The following is a 21,476-nucleotide window of genomic DNA, read 5'->3' as shown; positions in this document are numbered from 1 at the left end:
ATTTTCTAGAAGGGCCTTGTCATCACCTAAATTATGGGGATCACAAAGAACAGATGTCCACCCCTTGGGCGGCCTCCGACAGCAGTTGGTCGCGGGCTTGGGGAGCCGGCTCCTGGAAGCCGGGGCCTCCCTCGAGGCCAACCTGGGCGGGCGGGGCGGGGCCAGGACCGCGGCTGAAGCGCACAAAGATGGCTGGCGGCCCGCCCCGCTCCCGGCTCCCGGAGTCCGGAGCCGAGCGTTCCCGAGCGTTCCCGAGCGCTCCCGAGCGCTCCCGAGCGTTCCCGAAGCCTAGAGAAACCCCGGGAGTCGCGCGGGCGGGAGCGGCCCCTCCCCGGAGCCTGGGAGCGGAGGCGCCGGGGCGGGGGAGGGGAGGCCGGATGTGAGTGGAGCGGCCATTTCCTGTTTCTCTGCAGTTTTCCCCAGCTTTGGGTGGTGGCTGCTGCTGGGCTCCGGCTTCCCATCGGCGGAGGGCAAGGCGGCGTGGACAGCGGCCCCGGCACCCCGCGCCCCGCCGCCCGCAGCCGCGCGCCCGCCCGCCCGCCGCGCCCCGAGCTCTCCGCTCTTCGCCTCAGTGCCCGGCCGCCGCCGCCGCGGCCCAGAGAGCGGCCCAGATGCAGGCCATCAAGTGTGTGGTGGTGGGAGACGGGTGAGTGCGCGGGCCGCCCCGGGGGTCGAGGGCCGGGGCTAGGGGCCTGGCGGGCGGGCGGGCGCCGCGGGCTGGCCTGGGGCCTGGCCGGGCCTCTCCCGGGCGGGGGGCGCGGGGTGGGGGGCGTGGGCCGCCACCCTCCCCGGGACCGGACGGCGCGGGCCTGGTTCCGGCTTTTTTTTTTTTTTTGGTGTGTGTGGTGGTGGGGGGAGGGAGGGGATCGCGATCGGCGGCCGGAGGGAAAGTGAACTCCACCCTCCCGCTTTCTCCCCGGCCCGCTGACTGCCCGGCAGAACTCGACCCGGGCCGCCACCCTCCCTCGTTTGCCTGCAGTTTGGGTGGGTTTAGGGAGTTGCCTTTCTTAAAAAAGGACCCCCTCTTGATTTTCCCATTAACCTCGAGTTTCATTGAGACCTTTCGTGGGTCCCGGCGGTCCCAGCTCGGTCGTAGGGGAGGAATATGTGCACGGGCTGGTTGGGGGTGGATCCTAAACTGATTCGCCAGGGGGTGCCTTCCGCTTGTACTTAAGCCACTTTTCTGATTTTTTAAGGGACTCTCTGTTTGCTATTAAGGTGGGGAAACTTTTAGGATTTCTAGCTGCGAGGAGCTGGGTGTGCTTAAGACGGTTCCTTTCTCGGAATGTGGTGTGGTCATACATTTTAAAAAAAAAAGGAAAGAAAGAAAAGAAAATAAGAAGAAAAAGCTGGCCTTCGCCTCATGCGTTAGGTTTGGGATGTAGCAGAACAGCCTCCCTGAGCCGGGCCGCCCTGTGACTCAAAACAGTTCTTTTCACTACTGTCTGTGGTGGTTCCCGGCCCTAAAGGAAGACTTGTCTTAGGCAGTTTTTTCCTCCCCTGGAAACAAGAATCTCAGTGTAATCCGAGCAAAATCGTGCGTCTCAGCATGGTTCGAGTGCATGAGCATTAACAAGGAAGCTCCAAGAATTACTACCAGTTGCAGCAAAGTCAGAATGCAACTGGTACCTATTTGGAGTTTTGTAAAGTCGAACGAAGAGTTCTGGCATCCCTGTACCCTAAACTTGTTACAAGGGCTGGTTTGCTTTTATGCCTCTCGATGAATTTATGAGTTCTCAGTTTCTTTAGATCATTGTAAATTAGACATTTGACTTGTTTCTATAACTAATTCAGATCCATGAAGGACAATCAGACAACTGATTGTTTTAAAAAGATGCCTTCTGTATGATTTGTCAGGCTCACAAATGTGAAAGATTATTGACACTTCATAGTTCTGTCTATATTATTAAAAATTGTAAGTTTCTATTTAGGAATATGTATAGTAGTTTTGTGTTTTTTTAACCCTTTAAAAGAAAGCTTTAATTTGGGGGAAAATGTTCAGTTAATTGGTTTAACAGTGAAATCACTAAATTCATTTAAATGAAGTTTTGATCCTTTTGCTACTGAATTAACTGAGCATATGTCACTGTCTTAGGAACATTTTAAATTATCTGAATTTCCTTTAAAAAATAAGAATGCGGAATCAGTAATACATACTAATTTTTTTTAAGTCATATTGCTGATAATCCATTACCTAATCCTAGAATGTAATATTCTTATTTGAAAAATTTAAAAACATATGCACAGAAGACATATTCAGTTTACTTAATTATACTTACAGACTGTGGACCTCTACTGTTTACTTGGCTTGTTTATCTAGTTAAATACTTGTTGAATGCCTACTGTGGAATCTGGATCCTTCCTTCATATCCCCACCTCACCACTTATGGGGAAACCCTGAGCATATCACTCATCCCCCAAGAGAGGTGCCTCAAGGGGAAATTGTGAGATTAAACAAGATGCTGGCTATTAAGTGCCTCACAGGTGCCTGGCCCCTACTGAGTGCTTACTGAGTGCCAGCTGCCAGTATTTTTATTATTATTGCTGTTTCTGTTACTCTGAGGCATTGCTAGGCTCTGTGGAAGGAGTGTTAGGCATAAAACACGGTGACCTAGAGTTTTCTGTCAGTTTTTTAGTACTGTATTTGACATTGATGTTGACATTAGAAGTGAAATGTACCTTTACGAAAAAAATTGAGCTGTATTACTTTAAATCAGGGCTAACATGTAGCAGACATGGCTTAAGTGAAAAATCTAAATATATACTTTTTCCATCAAAAGTATTTTCCTGCTTTTATCTGAATAAACTATATTCCTGGTGGGAATGTTTTATTAAAAAATTTTTACAGCTATAAGTGCGGGTCTAAATTTTGTGGCATGAAAGTTGCTTAATGTTATGGAATTTCAGGCAGTTAGGGGCAGTTTAAGCAGGGAAGGCAAACTGGTTGAGGTTCCACAAATTGGAGGCTTCCTTATTTTAAAAATATTCTGGTTAAAGGCTCTGTCGTAACTGTATTATAATTAGCACCAATTAGCCTATATTCTTCTTCTTTTTTTAGAACTTAGCTTCTGCCTCTGACATTGTTTTTTTTTTTTTAATTAATTAATTTTTGGCTGCACTGGATCTTCGTTGCCATGCACGGGCTTTCTCTAGTTGCAGCGCACGGAGGCTACTCTTCGTTGTGGTGCGCGGGCTTCTCATTGCGGTGGCTTCTCTTGTTGCGGAGCACGGGCTCTAGGCGCGCGGCCTTCGGTAGTTGCAGCACGTGGGCTCAGTAGTTGTGGCTCGTGGGCTCTAGAGTGTGGGCTCAGTAGTTGTGGCACACGGGCTTAGCTGCTCCGAGGCATGCGGGATCTTCCTGGACCAGGGATGGAACCCATGTTCCCTGCATTGGCAGGCGGATTCTTAACCACTGCGCCACCAGGGAAGTCCCCAAGCCTATATTCTTCTAATGGATTATTTTCTATACACCAATTCAGTTGGCATTGAGTATCAAATGTGAGGTAAATTTTGATACTTTTTAATTGTGTTAATCCTTCTGTTGATCCTGATTCTATTAGTCCTTCCTGAACATGGGGTTTGTCACTTTAATTTGGGGAACTTCTGCCCCACGATTTTCTCTCAGCTTTACTTAGGTAAGACAGCATCTCACATTTATGATCAGCCACATTTTAAATTTTTGGCTGCACTGTGCGGCACGTGGAACTTCCCCAAGCAGGGATCGAACCCGTGCCCTCTGGGTGGAAGCGCAGAGTCCTAACCACTGGACTGCCAGGGAGGTCCTGAACAGCCACTTTTAATCGTGTGTTGTTTCGGCTTGGCTTGACTGGGAGGCTGGGGGTGAGTGACTTGAGCCCCCGCCCCCCATTTCACTCCAGGTGGCGTTAGTGGTCTCTCCAGCCTAGTGTCTGATTTAGACATTGCTGTCCAGGAATTTTTTTAGTTGAGCATGATAAATGCCTTCCATGATGTCATCTTTATAGGAATGTACACCAGTTCCTGCCTACTTCCATTGAACAAGCAGTAATGGTGTGATCCATGAGTTTTAAGTTTCTGCATTGCCTTCCAAATTTATGTTTAGTATTTGAATCTGATCTTGGTTGGTAAAATTCTGTGTAATGTGTTTTTTGCTGTTGTTGTTTTAATTTCAGGTGATAATTCCAGCTAAAAGTTTGGGGTTGGGTTCAGTGAAGGAATATCAGGAGTCCATTTTTAGAAACCTTAAAGCCACCCTTTTATAATCTGTCTTTTGCATTAGTCAGTTAATGTCTTTGTACTTCCTACTTTTTCACCTTTGCATCATCAGGTAGCTCTAACTTAGAATTGTAGTCTTCCTAGAAAGGAGATGTTTTACCAGGGATCCTGCTACCAGGGCAGTTACCACATGTCACCTGACGGGATTTTTTCTTCCACCATCTTAATGTGAAAAATGTTAAACATGGGAAAGTTGGAAGAATTGTGCAGTGAACACTCATATGCCCACCACTTAGATTCTGTAATCAAGAGTTTGCTCTATTTGCTTTATCACATGGTAACGTGTTCCCATTTGGGGGCAGTAGTTTAAGAGGATTTGATACAGAAGCTGATTTTGGAAGGAGAATGGGGGTGACACACAGATATAAATTCTTGGTTTTGAACTCTGCATCTTTAGCTGACCCATATAATCAGCTACCCCAGGGTTAGGCTTGGTGGTTCTAGAATGACAGTCTGGAGTAACGGCTGCTTCAGATTTGAACTCTATCGTAGGTGGCATCTTCAGCCTTGAGTGTTCTAGTAACCTAAGTGTTGAGAATCTGAACTTTTTGAAGCCTCCAATGGTGATAATGACTGGCTTTCTCTAAGTTGGTTGGAATGTCCCCTGTTGGTGGCAGAACATCAGAATTTCAGTTAGGGTTTTGTGTTTTTGTAGCACTAAATTGCTCTATTAATCCATACATTTTCTGAACTTACTCTCTGCGTAGTTATACATTTACTGAAGGGCTGGTGTCTTCAGTAAACGTATAACTGAAGTCCCCAAAACCCATTTCTTGGCATAAATTGAGGACTTTCATTCAGGGTCTTTCATTAATGCAATAAGTGTAAATATATATTTGATACTTATAATTAACATTCCACTACATTCTATTAATTTGTTCTTAAGATACTAGGTACTTTTAGGGGTTAGGGGAGGGGGAATTAGAAGGGAGTCAGAAGGAACAAAATTCCAGTTATAAATAAGTACTAGGTATGTAATGTACAACATGATAAAGGTAATTAACACTGCTGTATGTTATAGATGAAAGTTGTTAAGAGAATAAATCCTAAGAGTTCTCATCACAGGAGAAAAATTTTTTTCTATTTCTTTGATGTTGTACCTTTAAGAGATGATAGATGTTCACTAAACCTATTGTGGTAATCATTTCATGATGTATATAAGTTGAATCATTGTTACACGCCTTAAACTTATATAGTGCTGTATGTAAAATATACCGCAATAAAACTGGGGGAAAAAGATCTAGGTACTTTTAGACAGCAATACAGGCTCCTTAGTTTGGTTTACAGTAGTCATTGGAGAAATCTGGTTTTTCTGTCCTACTAAGATCAATTTATCTTTTTTATTTTTTTTAAGGCAATGCAGAATCTTCTTCTTTTTGAGTTGCCTGGATCCCTTACTTTTTTCTTTTCTTTCTTTTTTTTTGGTCTGCTCTGGGTGGTGTGTGGCATCTCATTAGTTCCCCCATCAGGGCTCAAACCCATGCTCCCTGCAGTGGAAGCAGAGTCTTAACCACTGGACCGCCAGGGAAGTCCATCCCTTACTTTTTAAAAAAAATAAATTTATTTATTTTATTTTTGGCTGCATTGGGTCTTCGTTGCTGTGCGCGTGGTCTTTTCTCTGGTTGCAGCGAGCGAGGGGCTACTCTTCGTTGCCTTGCGAGGGCTTCTCATTGCAGTGGCTTCTCGTTGCAGAGCAAGGGCTCTAGGCGCATGGGCTTCAGTAGTTGTGGCACGTGGGCTCAGTAGTTGTGGCTCACAGGCTTTATTGCTCTGCGGCATGTGGGATCTTCCTGCACCGGGGCTCGAACCCGTGTCCCCTGCGTTGGCAGGCACATTCTTAACCACTGCACCACCAGGGAAGCCCCATCCCTTACTTTTTTAACGTGAGGAAATTGCCAGTGTTTACAGATTTATCGATTTTTATGTGCTTTTAAGTTTTGGCTTATAGGTTTCAGGAAGTAACACTGCAGTTTACCAATAATTTTTTAAGGAAAAGTTTTCCTTGAGGTTCTCCTAATGGAAAAATAAAGGACATAGTAGGAACATAATTTACTGGCTTTGGTCTTGATTATTTCTACAGGATAGAGCAGAAACATAGGTTAAAAAAATGTGCTCAGTTGTGGTTAGATTAAAATGTTGTGTGGTGACTCACTGTCACTTATAACTTAAATAAATATTTTCTATCTACATTGTCAACTTTGTAACCTGTAAAAAAACTAGTAACAGTTGCGAATATTTATCACAAGTAAGATACTTCTTAAATTTTTTTTAAAAATGTGTTTATGTGAATGTTCTTCTAGTAGACTCGTTCACTTTCTAGAGTTACAGCATCTTTCAAAGATTAAAAAGAGACCCAACCGAATAGTTAAATATATAAAATTGGAAATTCCAAAGCAAATAGTAACTTCCAGAAATTATGCAGCAGCATCAGTCAAGGCTGACCAAATAACTGCTTCTATTCTTTCTGTGGGGAAAAGCTGTGACTTTGTCTAGAGCCGATGTTGACTTTGGCCTCTAGCATTTATTTGTGGAGTGTGTTTAAAAGCGGTGAATAAATACACTAATGGGAGGTAAATAACCTTTTCTTTTTATCTGTTTTTTAAAATTAAGTAAACATTTCAATCAAAGGTTGGACATGTACTTATTTAAAAAAAGTCAGAATTTTATACTTTACTAATTTTCTTATAGAATACAGCTTTTTAGCAAATGATGATTGGTAATAAAATTTCATTTATTATCAGGTGATGCCAGTACCTTGAATTCCTTTACAGTTAAACCTTTCAAAAGATGAAGGCTCAGCTGAAGGTGGAGTTTCAGGAAAAGAAATTTTGGAGCATTTAAAACACAGTTGGTGGTATTTATAGTGATGGCTTTGTTCCTCATGCATAGAGGAGAGACTTAGGACAGGGTCTCGAAGTGAAACTGTGATATTTTAACATAACAGTTAAAACTTTTAGAGCTTCTTATCTTTGACATTAAGAGGCAATAACTATTAACATTTTTACACAGCAACATTTGTAATTTTGAAAAGAGATTCACTTATCCTGGCCTTAGAGTCCACTCTCTTCCTCAGCTACCACATCCAGCCCCTGGCCAAGCCACGCTTGTTCTGCCCCACGTCTCGGTAGCTCTTGAAGTGGCCCACTTCTCTGCACCCTGAAACCCCCTCCACGGTCCAGGCCACCAGGGCTGGTTCCTGGAACACAGTGGCAGCTGCTTCCTTGTTTTCAGCCTCCAGTTTCAACTTCTTTGGTCCTCTTTCCACACTGTCATCAGAGGCTTCTTCTGAAAATGCAAATCTAATGGTTTCTCGGCAACAAAAATCTTCTGTTACTTCCCAAGTAGCATCAAGTTCCAGGCCCTTAACGAGAAGAGAGGACAACTTCTTCAGATTTCCCTCTGCCACTTGCCCCTTCTTTCTTCGTCCTTCAGTTTTACTGGGCTTCTTGTAGTCTGGGTCTCGCCACGTGCTGTTGCGTTTGCCTAGAATGTTCCTCCTTGCTGTGTCCCCACTCATCAGTCTCAATGACATTGCTGCCGCCTCTGCCCCCAAGACTAGGTTAGATCCCTTTGCTGTCCATCTCCAGAGCATCTTTAGTAACACTTATCACACCTATAATTTTGTGTAATGACTGCATTTTTCATTTTTTAGTTTAGTAACTGCATAAGTTCCATGAGATCTTGTTCGTTGCAGTGTCTTTAGCACCTAGTGTACTTCTGGCGTAGTACCCAGTTTGTTGGTATAGATTGAAATTGCATTAATGCTCACAATAGTTTGGTGATGGAGTTGGTAGTTTTGTATCCATCTTACAATTGAGAAAACTGAGGCATAAGGAAGTTGAAACTTAAACAATTCCAGCCAGTAAGTGGTAGAGTTGGCTATGGGTCACACATCTGGGACAGTGACTTCAGATATCTCAGACTCCTACTCATTCAGGTTTTTTTTTTTTTTTTAACATTCTAAGCTTTTAACAAAATGTATGGCCAATGAGTCATTTCTGTTTAGAAAGCCTTTAGGAGTTGGATGCTAGCTCCTGATGATGTCATGTTTGACTATGAGGTCTTTGGGGTGAGGGAGTTCCAGCTTTTGTTCAGCCTTAATAATGTTATGAGTGCAACAAGTATTGGCAAGACTGCCTGGGCCTGTATGTAATCTGCTCTTGTTGAGAGGTTTTTGCTAAGAGTGCAAGGAAAATAGAAAAGCACTTAACTTCTTTATTGTGAGTCCTAATTTATAGTAGTAGTTGAGATTGAACAACATCTTACGACTCAGAACTCCACTGTATCTCGTGACCTTGGTGAGCCAACAGAGGACAGCAGGGAGATGGGCCCGTGTAAGGAGCATTTATTTGGTGAGCCCTTGGGAGGCCAGGGACTCTGAGAAGCCCCTGAAGCCACCCTGTGAATGTTGTAAAATTTAGAGAATGTGTGTTGGCTACTGGTGCAGTGATCGTCTTAATTTTTAGGTGATACCCCCCTGAAAAATTTTCCAAGTGGTTGGGAGACTTTCATCACCGCCCTGGCACCCTGTATCTGCTTCCAGTTGTGCGGGAGGCCCTCCTGTCTCGGGAGTATTTCTACACTCTTCTCTGTTACTTTTCCTCTTTGCAGCTGTTTGGGAAGTTTACTCCAGCGTCCCTGAGCCATTAATTAATATGTCTGGAACGTAATATGTTAGCTGCTCTAAAAGTTTATGGTGGGGCTTCCCTGGTGGCGTAGTGGTTGGGAGTCCGCCTGCCGATGCAGGGGACGCGGGTTCGTGCCCCAGTCCGGGAAGATCCCACATGCCGCGGAGCAGCTGGGCCCGTGAGCCATGGCCGCTGAGCCTGCGCATCCGGAGCCTGTGCTCTGCAATGGGAGAGGCCACAACAGTGAGAGGCCTGCGTACCAGGAAAAAAAAAAGTTTATGGTGGATGTGAGGATGTGGCAAGGTGGCATGTGAATGCAGATGAATTAAGGTGAGAGCGGTTGTGTGTGGTGGTTGGTAACTAAGCACTCTCTTTAGAGAACAGCTGTCACTGATGGCCAGAGGGAAGGCTTAGGTGGTGGGATTTGAGCTGCCACTCGGAGGCAGCAAAATATATTACTTAGCAACAAAATGGAAGCTGGAGAGGAAAGCTATGTTTGCATATTAGTATTCATCAAAATAATTTGAGGATAGATTTGCAGATTCTTGGATGAAAGCCTTCTAGAGATCTTCACAGAAGAGACTTTCAGTTTCAAAATACTTTTCCCGGGGACATCCCTCGTGGTGCAGTGGTTAAGAATCTGCCTGCCAATGCAGGGGACACGGGTTCGATCCCTGATCCGGGAAGATCCCACATGCTGCGGAGCAGCTAAGCCCATGTGCCACAACTACTGAAGTCCACGCGCCTGGAGCCCGTGCTCCGCCACAAGAGAAGTCACCAAAATGCCCATGCACTGCAACGAAGAGTAGCCCCCACTCGCCGCAACTAGAGAAAGCCCGTGCACAGCAACGAAGACCCAACACAGCCATCAATCAATCAATTTAAAATACTGTTCCTGTTCAACCTTGTGCTTATTAACAAGTATTTCCTGACTACTAGTGCTAATACCGAAAGCAAAAGCAGAGTGTGAAGCCTCTGGACTCTGCCTTTCTGAGTAGTTCTAGTTGGTTTACTTTAAATTTCAGGATAAAACTATGTGTAGTGTTAAATAAAAGGTTATAGAAACTCTTTAGGGCTAAGTACTTGATGTATACTTCTTGATTTTTCTATAAGTTCTTTTCACCGAATAATGAAATCTAAGACTGCATTCATGTTGACTAAGCAACTTACACCATTTTTTTCTCTCTTTAGAGCTGTAGGTAAAACTTGCCTCCTGATCAGTTATACGACCAATGCCTTTCCTGGAGAGTATATCCCCACTGTGTAAGTATCCTGAGTTAAACTGGAAATTAACTTGTCTGTGGTGCCTTGCTTTGGATTCTATTGACCTTTGTTCTGCTCTTTCTTAATCCTTATGCAAACAGATGTGATTAATTTTCCTTTCAGTCACTGAGGTCTCATTATAAGGTATTTGGACTTTAAAAAAATACTTAATGCGGGGGCTTCCCTGGTGGCGCAGTGGTTGAGAATCTGCCTGCTAATGCAGGGAACACGGGTTCGAGCCCTGATCCGGGAAGATCCCACATGCCGTGGAGCAACTAGGCCCGTGAGCCACAACTACTGAGCCTGCGCGTCTGGAGCCTGTGCTCTGCAACAAGAGAGGCCGCGATAGTGAGAGGCCTGCGCACCGAGATGAAGAGTGGCCCCCGCTTGCCACAACTAGAGAAAGCCCTTGCACAGAAACGAAGACCCAACACAGCCAAAAATAAATTAAAAAAAAAAAAAGTAACAAATGTTCAAGTACAATTGGTGTCTTTAAAAAAAATAATAATAATCTAACGTAAAGTTTCTGCACAGTGATGAAGCACACAGCTTTCCTAATTGGTTTTTAGATATTCGGGAAGTGAAAGTTAAACCAACTGTGAAGTACAGAGACTGGATAATATAAGAGTTACGGATAAGTTTGGCTTTCTGGGCTCTTTGTGTGAAGGGTTAAGGAACTGGAACAAAATACTCCATTATGTTTTAATTGGCCTTTCCTGGCGAGTAATTCAACGGTTACATGTCACTGTTGAGTTATTGGGCTTTGGAACTGAAACCAGGGTGTGTGTGTGTGGTGGGGTGTAGAGTGGGGGGACGGATGGGAGGACGGAATCAGCTACTGAGCTGCTTATTCCCTGTTGGCAGCAGAACTGGGCAGGGGTGGAAAAGTGCTTTTCTGATGATGGGGTTACCAGGGAGCCTCGTAACGCACCGCCCTGCTGCTGGGAGCTCTGTCCTCATGGCTGCGGTGCTGGTGGAGAGGAAACACCTCACTTCCCACTGTGCTCACCCCCTCAGTCACAACAGGCACATCTCGGTGTCCTGTGTGTGTTTTAATGTAAGTGGGATCACACTGTCCTGAATTTATGGTGGGGACTTTCTTAATCTCCACATGTAGCTAGAGCTAAATCATTAACAGCTGTTACTGACTAAAGTGCTGTAGCGGACTTAACCACTGGTCACTTGGCATTGCAAACAGGGCTGGCTAAATATCATTGCACGTGTCTTTGTGCACATGTGATAGATAATTAGAGAAACTGTGGCAAAGCAAAGGAACGGACACTTTACGCTTTGATAGATGCTACACAGTTGCTGTCCCACAGGCTGTCACTTTGAGCAGCTGTGACTGAAACACCCCCTTCATACATACTGTGGTTAACATGAGTTAAAAAAAGTGACCTCATCATTTGCATTTCTGGTCACCGGTGAGGTTAAAATCTTTTGAATGTTTACTGTCCATGTATAATATTCTTCTGTGAATTGCCTTTTGAAATCCCTTGCTTGTTTTTCCACTGAAAATTCTTCTTACTGTTGGAACTGTGTGTATGAGAAATATTTATCCCTCTGTCTCTCATTTGTCTTTGAACTTTGTTATGGTGTCTTCTGCTTTTTTATGTAAACATGCCATCCTGCCTTTTCCCTGAGTTTAATGTCTTATTAAAAATGTTCTGTAGGATTTTTGTTGCTGAAGTTTTTATTTTTCATTCATTTAGAGTTTATTTTTTGGTATGGTATGAGGCAGGAACCTGATTCTTCTTCACAGGTTGAAAAGAAAAAAAGTCCCAGTACCGTTTATTGAATAATCTATCATCTTCCCACTGAAGCGGAAATACAGCATATGAGACCTTTTCTTTATGAAAGCTGGTTTGGTCATTAACTTTTATAAATCACAATGGAACTTACTCAGACCATGACTTTGCTGTCACAGTGTAGTAAGATCCTAAGTTTTAGTCTTAAGTATGCAAAAATTAATTCTGGAATTCTATTTTAAAGGCTGATGTGTTGTATTCTGCTTGGCACTTGCCCTGGTTTGCCTTGTGATGCCAGATTTTAATGAGCTACTTCATGGTACTCTCCGTAATTTTTTAATGTCAACCTTATTTTCCCCCTGTCAGCCTGTAGACCTTCTAGGCTTCCTCTTCTTATAGATAAACTAATTTGTGTGTAGCAGCCTCAAATTAATTTAAATACCTGTGTGAACTCACTTTGAAAGCGTTACACCATAGCTTCTCAGATCCAGTTTGCTTTGTGTTACCCTGCAGTTTGGTCGCAAGGTGGATGACCAAGGCTCATCTTGGGGGGGTGGTGGTGTTCTGGAAACACTGCCAGTGCAGCCGTCCTGGTGTGCCCCCTAACTGAGAATGACTCACACGTGTACATGGAAAAGTCAACACGTGGGGTTTGAAAGAGGGATTAATTTTATACTTTAATTCTTCCTGGGGAGAAAAACTTTAATGCTCTCTTCATTAAAGGCAAGCAGGTTTTTATTGCTGACAGCGACTTGTTTTGGTTAAATTTAGTAGCTTGTTCCTGTTTCTCGGGTGTTTTTCTCAAGTGCTGCCTTTGTTTCCCTTACACTCCAGTTCCCGTTTTCCCTCTGCTTCTCAGCCCTTGGGAGCCTCGCCTTGCACCTGCAGGCTGGGCTGGGCACCTGCTGGCCTGGCCGCCTCTGGGCCTGCCTCGGCCTCCCCAGCTTTCTGCCCCTGCGACCCCAGCCTGGGCACCACTCAGCTCCCAGGTCTGTGCCTTGTGCTCCACGGCTAGAGACTAACCATTTTCACTCTGTTCCGCAGCTTTGACAACTATTCTGCCAATGTTATGGTGGATGGAAAACCGGTGAATCTGGGCTTGTGGGATACAGCTGGACAAGAAGATTATGACCGATTACGTCCCCTATCCTATCCGCAAACGGTAAGGAGCATGACTGATTTTTAGTTTGTCCTTTACAATTCCTGATTATTTAATTAATTCATATCACCTCTGGATTTGCTTATATTGCCACCTTTTGGGTATATCGAGTAATAACAAATAACGTTAAATTAGTTCAATAGTGAATATCCGCCTGGATGCAAACCACCGTTTTGCTTGTTTTTATTTTTTGAGCATTACCAGTTATTAACTACGGCGCTGTGCGTTTTACATTCTTCCGTGTAGTTTTAGGACAGCCGTCTGAAATAGGTATTGTTTTGTTTTGGCGAAATAGTTTTAAGAGCAGTTAGTTTCTAGATGAGTTTGCTTTGTGACAGTTTTGTACCACAGAATCAAATTAAGCAGTGAAGGTTAAGGTTTCTTTAGATCAAGTTAGTAACTAATCTTACAGGTTTAATGCTGTTTTTCTATAAAATACATGTTCATTTTTTGCAGCTTTAGTACCTAAATCTTCTCAATGTAGATTGAGGTTTTAGCTTTATAAAAATGTGTCCACTGTGTCCAGTCAGAAAATTGTTAGATTGGGTTTGCTTGCCTATCAGCTAGTAGCTCGTCTCTTTACCAGAGCTAATTTATATGGAGCCGTAGCTGGTGGACACATGGTCAGAAGCCACTTTTCTCTCAATAAGCAGTTGTCTTACTTGTATCATTTGCTTCTTGTTACACGTCTGTTCTTTGTTTTAAAAGTGCTTTTTAAAACAGCTTTGGAGAGTTAGTGACTAACTGGCCAGGGCAGTTTGCACAGAGGCAGTTGAGCGAATTCCTCGGGTTCAAATTCCGCCCTCCCCTTCCTCGCCCTGTGACTGGGCAGGTTTCTTCACCTCTAGGCCTGCCCCGTTCCTCGCAGGGCTGGATGAGTATAGATGTAGCGCGTAGAGCACGTAGAACAGCCCCAGGCGTGTCGCTGCTGTTGGGACTCCTCCTTGTGTTTGTGTAGCTGTGCTGGTAGATGTGGGGAGGCCCTCGGTTCCGAGCTGCATCCAGAGGAGAGGAAGATGCAGGACTCGCTCTCAGTGAGCCGGGCAGCCAGAGGGGTTGGGGTCAGGGAAACATCCCGGAGAAGACAGGCCTCCGCCCTTGCACTGATTTAATTATCACTTTGTTCTGGGGGGGAGTGTGAGTGAAAAGAAGTAATTAGTTCTAGTCTACCCAAATCTTGTTTTTTTGCTTTTGAAATATGGCTTTTTCCAAGCAAAACTTATTGTCTTTTCCATTTGCTTTCTGCTAGAGGAATTGCCAGGTTTCTTTCTTTCTTTTTTTGGTCCGTGGCATGTGGGATCTTAGTTCCCGACTAGGGGTTGAACTTGCACCCCCTGCATTGCAAGTGTGGAGTCTTAACCACTGGACTGCCAGGGAAGTCCAGGCACAGTTTCTTTGAGCTGTAGATTTTTGCTGATTGTCCTTTAGCTGAATTCTGGGAAGAATGCTAAACAAAGACCAAAACCATAAAATGGGAGGCTTGAATTGGCTGGCTTCTCAGTTAATCTCCAGGTAAAAGTTAACTGTGATTATTAAAAATCAGCCCATAGGGCTTCCCTGGTGGCACAGTGGTTGAGAGTCCGCCTGCCGATGCAGGGGACACGGGTTCATGCCCCGGTCCGGGAGGATCCCACATGCCGCGGAGCGGCTGGGCCCGTGAGCCATGGCCGCTGAGCCTGCGCATCCAGAGCCTGTGCTCCGCACCGGGAGGGGCCACAACAGTGAGAAGCCGGCGTACCACAAAAAAAAAAAAAAAAAAAAAAAAAAAATCAGCCCATAGTCACCAAATGGTTTGAATTTTTCAGTAGAATAGTTTAGGAAACTGTTCCATCCCCAGTGGGTGCTTGCTGAGTCCAGGTTTCAAAGGCATCTGCGTTGAGTAGGCGTCCCCAGTCAACTGGATACATCTGGGAGGGCGGTGTGTCACCACTGAGAAATGAGAACCATCTGCTGTGACTCGGGGGGTCCAGGGCAGGGTGCGGCTTCTTCCTTTGAGGCGGTCACTCGCAGTAAGTGCAAGGTGACTTGGCAAGATCCCCACTTTGCATGCTGAAGAACACCTAGATAAGTGACACATTGAATCAGGCTGCAGTGTGTGAGGCCTGAAATCCAAGTGGGTGTTGTCCTTTCGGGGCCAGGACTTGAACTTTTCACATCCCATCTGGGGAAGGCAGTGGACCTGCACTGCAGTGTGTAACCCACCCCTTGCCAGCTTAGGAGCAAAGGGGGCGGGCACCCCACTAGCAGCTAAAGCTGTGCCTGCCTGGGCTCCTTTGGAGACGAGAGGGTTCTCTTGGCTACTGAGGGCCGCCCCGAGCGCTGAGACGCTGGGGCCTGGAGGGTCTCCTTCCTTGGGCCATGCTGTCCTGCCAGGAGGAGCAGACCCTGGAAGTGACAGGCTGGCACCTGGATTTCTTCTTGGCAAAGAGAAACCTCTGAACTTTGTATTAAATGAAACCCGGTCTCTGGTTTGCAGGCTGTTTCTGTGGCTCATCCATGACACTGCCCTGACCCATGCCTGAAGGGCCAGCTGGATGATTTCATACAAAGATCTCCCCACTCTCTAGGTCTTCGTGACCTACAAAGAGACGTGTATTTCCTGTGGTCATTTAATCCTGGCATCCTCTGTGTGGCTGAATTAAAACTGTTTAAACCATTAGCTTCCACTTGGTTCTCCAAAAGGTGGTGGGCACGGGGTCATCATTCGGAGCGGTGAGGTCCAGCCCCCTCATTCTCCTGGGAGAGGCTGGTCCATCTGCGGACAGCTCTGCCGGCAGGCGGGCGGACGGGCAGGAGCGCCGAGGGCTGCTGTCATTTTGGGGCCTGTGAGGGAGATGGGGCTGCGGCACAGGAGTCAAGGTCGGTGGAGGCCCAGGGGCGTCTGGTGTGGGGAGGACAGGCCGCCACGGAGGGAGAGTAGCCTTCAGACCAAAGGGGAGATGGGCCTGAGACCCAAGACAGCAGCTCAGGAGGAATGACGCCACTCCAGGACACGGGAGTGACCCTGTGAGGAGGGCTGAGGACAGAAGGACAGCGCGTCAGGTCGGAGAGCAGAGGTGGGAGGGACTGGACGCCTGACGGTTAGTCGTCAGAAGCGCTAGAGGCGTTTTCTTCAAGCTGAGTTTGGGCTGGGGGCAGAAGGAAGAGGAAGGAACAGGCAGACGGTGTCACGTTAATGTGGGACGGAAAGCATGTTCTTTTCCATCAGAAAGATGTTCTGAAAGATGCAAAAGGGTAGAACAGATGTGGTTAAAGGGTATTTTGAAGCTGAGTTTTTGTGGCCAATCCCCATGAGTCCCTGTATCACAGTGAAGCTTTGGCATCACTTCAAGGTCTCGGGAGGACCAGGCTTCAAAAATAGCCCATAGATCAAATCAGGATAGAGAGACTTTAACATTCGCTTTAAATTGGAAATCGGAGAAGCTTGAGTGAGATGAAATTAAAATAGTTGTCTCGCCTGTCTTTCTCTCGATTCTAGAATTCCAGGTTCTCTGTTGCTGAAGAGCAGGCCTTCAGTTCTTACTGGAACAGAGGAGTGAATTGAAAGCACAGTGGTACACGCTGGAAGTGCGGTCCCTTCTGGGCGGCCCCTCCATGCACACGGGGGCGGGAGCAGCGCTGTCCTTTCAGTAGAGCGGGTTCCTGAATTTGAGCCGCACTCCCCTGAGGTCACAGCCCTCACACCCGGCCGCCTTGCTGGACGGCGTCTCGGCCGAGAGGCGTGCCGTGCAGACGGCCGCGCCTCCTGTTGGCTCCAGCTGGGCTCCTGTCTGAGAACTTGGCCGGAGAGCTTTGAGAGGTGTGTCGTTGCTGATGGACGCCCTCGCTGAGGGTGGGACACCCCTCTGGCATGTCCTTGCTGAGCAGAAGCCATGGGCTTCATGCTGGGGAAGGAACCTCCCTGTGCCACCACAGGTTGAAGCATGCCTCGGTCTCCACTGTCTCTGACCTTCACAGAGTGATGGAGCGATTCAGCAGCGCCTGGCGTTATAGACCCGCTAGATCATCTGCTTTTAGATCCCTTGGGAGGGTTGAGACAAAATTCAGATGAAGAATAGGTAACTGGTTATATTGATTTTTCTTCTCGCTTTTTACTAAACTCAAACAAAGTTCTCATGCATTACTAGGTTGGAGAAACGTATGGTAAGGATATACCCTCCAGGGGCAAAGACAAGCCGATTGCCGTATGTAAAACTTTCAGTCGACTTCAGTTTCAAGCTTTATCTGTTCTCTCGTTTCACTTAGTTTTCCTAGGATTTCCTATTGAGCCTCACGTTCCTTGAGTGTTTTATATTTAACGCACTCAAGGTTGGGGTTTTGCCTGACAGTTTACCTACTGGCTTGAATCAGAGCAGTGTGTGAACTGCTTTCCTCCCCCTCCCAGGGGACAGGAGGGACTGTCGTGCAAGGGCCCCTGTCCAGGCTGGTTGGGGAAGGAGTGCGGAGGCTCTACCTTGCAGCTCACGTGGCCCGAGTGCTTGGCGGGAGCGGGACTAACCACGCTGCGGGCCCTCCTTCCTCCCGCTTTGGTGTCCGGTGCAGGGCCTGTCGGGCGAGGCTGCGCGGCGCTGGTGAGCTAACCCACCCCTGCTTTGAGATGTTGTGATCAGCCCAGGTGCCGAGATGCTGTGGTGATTCTTGGACGAGCTTGTGCATGTGCTAGCATTTTCAGTGTCGTTTACGAAAAGCTGTTGTGTGGGATGTTTCTTCCCTTTCAGGTACAAGATAGCAGCTGGATGATCGCAAGGAACTTGGGAATTGTGTGCATTTCACAGAGTAGCCTAATTGCCTTTTTCCAGGAAAGTGTTTCATAAATCTAGCAGTTTAGAAACTCATAGGCATTTTTTAACATGGGTAAATATTTAAATTTCACTTTTTCATTTTTGGCCACGCCTCGTGGCACGCGGGATCTTCGTTCCTGGACCAGGGATCAGACCTTTCCCCCCCTGCAGTGGAAGCGCGGAGTCGTAACCACTGGACTGCCAGGGAAGTCCCAAATTTCACTTTTTACACAACACGGTGCAAGCTTTCCGGAGGCCCTCCTTGGGTCTGAGAAGCTCTGACAGCTGGCAAGACGCCCCTTACATACCAGATCGTTCTCCCTCCCAGAGGGACGTGCCTGTTTAGCGAATTCTTGAGACCCGGCTTTATGCCTGGGACTCTGACGGCAGTTCTTTAAGAAGCAGTTTAATTGGAACCCAGTGACCATCTAAAAATGTTTGTACTTAAGATTCTGATGGGAGCGTAATGAAAAGCATCCCATTTGAGGATAACAGTTTTTAATTTGAATCTGCTTTTGACGGACTGAAACCAAGTTTTATAGAAATATTGCCGTAGTACCTGACACTCGTTCTTGTCCCCGTGTAGTAACAGAGCATTAAGTAGTTCCCAGTGGGAGCTGGGAAGGATGGAAAAGAGGCCTCCCGGGGGTCTAAATTTGATCTCTCTCTGTAGCCTCGAGTAACTTATAGCATATTTCGTCCTCCACTCCCCTTCTCACTGGTAACTGGTGCTTCACATGCTGGTTCTGGTCTGGGAGCGTCTGACTACACTGCAGGCGTGTCAGGGAGAAGGCGTATGCCCTGGCCCCATGCTTCCCTCCCAGCAGCACTCAAGAAGCAAAGTGCATTCCTCACTGTAAGACCATTTTCTAAACACCTCCCTGTTTTCTTTTTATAGGATGTATTCTTGATTTGCTTTTCTCTTGTGAGTCCTGCATCATTTGAAAATGTTCGTGCAAAGGTAAGTGGGATTTTTTAGGAAAATATTTTGTTACATAATGTCACTCTCAGGAAGAAACATTAAAAAATAAAATACCATTTACTGATAGAAACTTTCAGTTATTTAAGTTGATTTTAGTAATTCTACTACTTAGGTAATTTTTTACATAAGTCATCAGTTTTTTAGGTACATGACTTGAGTATGCAGAGTTCTAAAGACTCAAGGTCTGATTCAGAAGTGCCGTGTTCCTGGTTAAAATAATGAAGCACTTCGGAGTCGGTCTAATAAAAATAATGACCATACTTTCTACTCTGGCATCTTTCATGAACGTAGTGAAAATGACGGGTGAGAGGCCCTTCAGTTGGGATCGGGGACGTGTCTGGTGGGGGTAATGGCGGCAGAGCTGAGACCTGGGTCCAGATAGTTTTATTCTCATCCTTGAATATGTAAGGGATTTTGAGATGACCTAAGAACCTGGCCTGTTTTACCAAAAACAGAGTAGTTGGGTGGGGGGGTCGTCCTTCCTCTCTCCTCTCTCACGGACAAGTAGAGCTGTCAGTAGGGGCGTGAGTCCTGGGCTCCAGGCTGGCTAGGCACACACCGCAGCCAGTCGGTGGTTCTGGAGGGTGTGAGCTAGGCAAGGGGACGCGGTGACCAAGTGGGTGGTTGATGCAGTTGGGCACCTGTGTGGATACAGTTCAGGCGAGGGCGGTTCCGAAGGAGAGGCTGACTGCCTCCTCTGCTGGTGCCTAGTGGTACCCTGAAGTGCGACACCACTGTCCCAACACTCCTATCATCCTGGTGGGGACGAAACTTGACCTGAGGGATGATAAAGACACGATTGAGAAACTGAAGGAGAAGAAGCTGACACCCATCACCTACCCGCAGGGCTTGGCCATGGCCAAGGAGATCGGTATGGAACCCCCCATTGTCATGTCTGCTTTGCCCACGTTTTTATTTTCGTGATGGAGGCTGCAGTCCCGCCTGGGGAAGTGGACTCGGGGTCTGGCTTGCCTTTCGGGACCCCGCAGAGCAGGGCCCTCGGTGCCGTGTCAGGGTGGGGGGCGCCCCCGTTCTGATCTGAGGGTGAGGCTGTGTTTCCCACAGGTGCCGTCAAATACCTGGAGTGCTCGGCGCTCACGCAGCGAGGTCTTAAGACGGTGTTTGATGAAGCTATCCGGGCGGTTCTCTGCCCGCCCCCCGTCAAGAAGAGGAAGAGAAAATGCCTGCTGTTGTGAATGTCCGGGCCCCTCCCGCCTGTCCCCGTCCCCCAGGACCCTTTGTACGCTTTGCTCAAACGGTGGAGCCTTCGCACTCAATGCCAAGTTTTTGTTACAGATTAGTTTTTCCATAAAACCGTTTTGAACCAATCAGTAATTTCTAGGTTTTGTTTGTTTAAAGTGTAAGAGTTCAAACTTTCACATCCCATTAAAGTTTAGCCCTAAGATGACGAGCTTCCTTAAAGCCTTATTTCTCAAAGCCCCTATTCTTGCTCAGATTAAGAGTTGCCAAAATACCTTGTGAACTAAGTTGCATTGTTGGGCTAAGAACACTAAGCACTAAACTGTTCAAAGACCTTTGTCTGGAAGAGACTAGCTTCTGAGGCAGGAGATGCAGACGCTCGCTAATGAGTTTCAGACGCGAAGAGCAGTACAGCCTCCTTCCTGAAACGTTGCCATTTAACGCATCCTGATTTACCAGCCCACGTTCACTACCTAACACTGTACTGTACATCGTAATGAACGAGTGTAACAGCTCAGCTCTTCGGATCAATCTTTTTGATTTCGTAGTGAGATTTTTAGAACAAATTAGTGTATTAGCTTTGGTGAGATTTTGAACAGAGCTTTTACTGCCGTGTTCCCTCCGATGAAGCATTCTGCTCTGGCCGCGGGTGCACTGGGTGGAGCGTGTGGAACACTTGTGATCAGAGGATGAAGACAGTATTTTAACAAAATATGGAGATTAATTTACACTACATTGTATACGTAATAATTAAACTATTAAAAGTGTCACGGGTAAACGTTTTAAAAGGTTAATTTCTGTCAAATGCAGTAGATGATGAAGAAAGGCCGGTATTATCAGTAAGTGTTTTCTTAAGCTTTTCCTTAAACGTGCCCATCCCTCCTGAAATTGGGCATTTAATCCATCTTTGACCTCATCATTCTCATAGTTGCTAACTTAGTAAGTGCTTTTCTTATAGAACCCCTTCTTAATGAGCAATATGCCTCCTTGTATTATAAAATCGTTCTGAATATGCATTAGAAAATTTTTTTTGTAGATTAGTAAAAGTGCATTCCTGTTTTCATGTTACCTTATCCAAAGCTAGTAAGTGCTTTCCTTGGTTTTCTAGTAACTAGGTGTAAAAATCCTATGTTGCAGCTTTACAGTTTTTAAAATACTTAGATATTCTTAAACTGTAAACCCTGCCAGATCACCGGCACTGCACCTGGACTAATAACACTGACCGCCTCTTGCCTCACAGCGTGCACACGCTTCCTGTCCTTGCCCTAACGATGTTCCTTGGGGTCTGTGAGGTTCCGTCAACCCCGTGCTCGTGCTAACGAAGTTCTGTACAACTTACCCACTGGCAAGAATACGAGCTTGGACCTTTCAACCACTAGAACAAAATTTTTTAAATTGACAGTTGCAGAATTGTGGAGTGTTTTTACATTGATCTTTTGCTAATGCGATTAGCAGTATGTT

General features: G+C 46.0%; 1 protein-coding gene across 2 annotated transcripts; it reads left to right on the top strand.

The window, feature by feature from the left end:
- The first annotated feature begins 404 nt into the window (after positions 1–404).
- On the top strand, positions 405–21,414 carry RAC1 (Rac family small GTPase 1). 2 transcript variants are annotated; one of them, XM_082857871.1, is made up of 7 exons: positions 405–646; positions 10,074–10,145; positions 12,938–13,055; positions 17,180–17,236; positions 18,732–18,794; positions 19,527–19,686; positions 19,881–21,414. In XM_082857871.1, the coding sequence occupies exons 1-7, from the start codon at positions 612–614 to the stop codon at positions 20,009–20,011; spliced, it is 636 nt and encodes a 211-aa protein (XP_082713997.1). In that variant the 5' UTR covers positions 405–611; the 3' UTR covers positions 20,012–21,414. The 2 variants fall into 2 exon arrangements, with proteins under 2 accessions (XP_082713997.1, XP_082713998.1); XM_082857872.1 differs by lacking the exon at positions 17,180–17,236.
- Positions 21,415–21,476: the final 62 nt, after the last annotated feature.

This window comes from Leucopleurus acutus, assembly GCF_964270905.1.
Source record: "Leucopleurus acutus genome assembly, chromosome: 16".
In the NCBI taxonomy this organism is placed as follows: Eukaryota; Metazoa; Chordata; class Mammalia; order Artiodactyla; family Delphinidae; genus Leucopleurus; species Leucopleurus acutus.
Note: the sequence above shows the minus strand (reverse complement) of the source record. Positions and strands in the feature narration are given on the sequence as shown.

Coding starts and splice junctions, on each gene's coding strand:
- RAC1 (XM_082857871.1), top strand. CDS start 612: ATGCAGGCCATCAAGTGTGTGGTGGTGGGAGACGG. Junction 10,146..12,937: donor GGAGAGTATATCCCCACTGT/GTAAGTATCCTG, acceptor TCTGTTCCGCAG/CTTTGACAACTATTCTGCCA. Junction 17,237..18,731: donor GCAAAGACAAGCCGATTGCC/GTATGTAAAACT, acceptor TTCTTTTTATAG/GATGTATTCTTGATTTGCTT.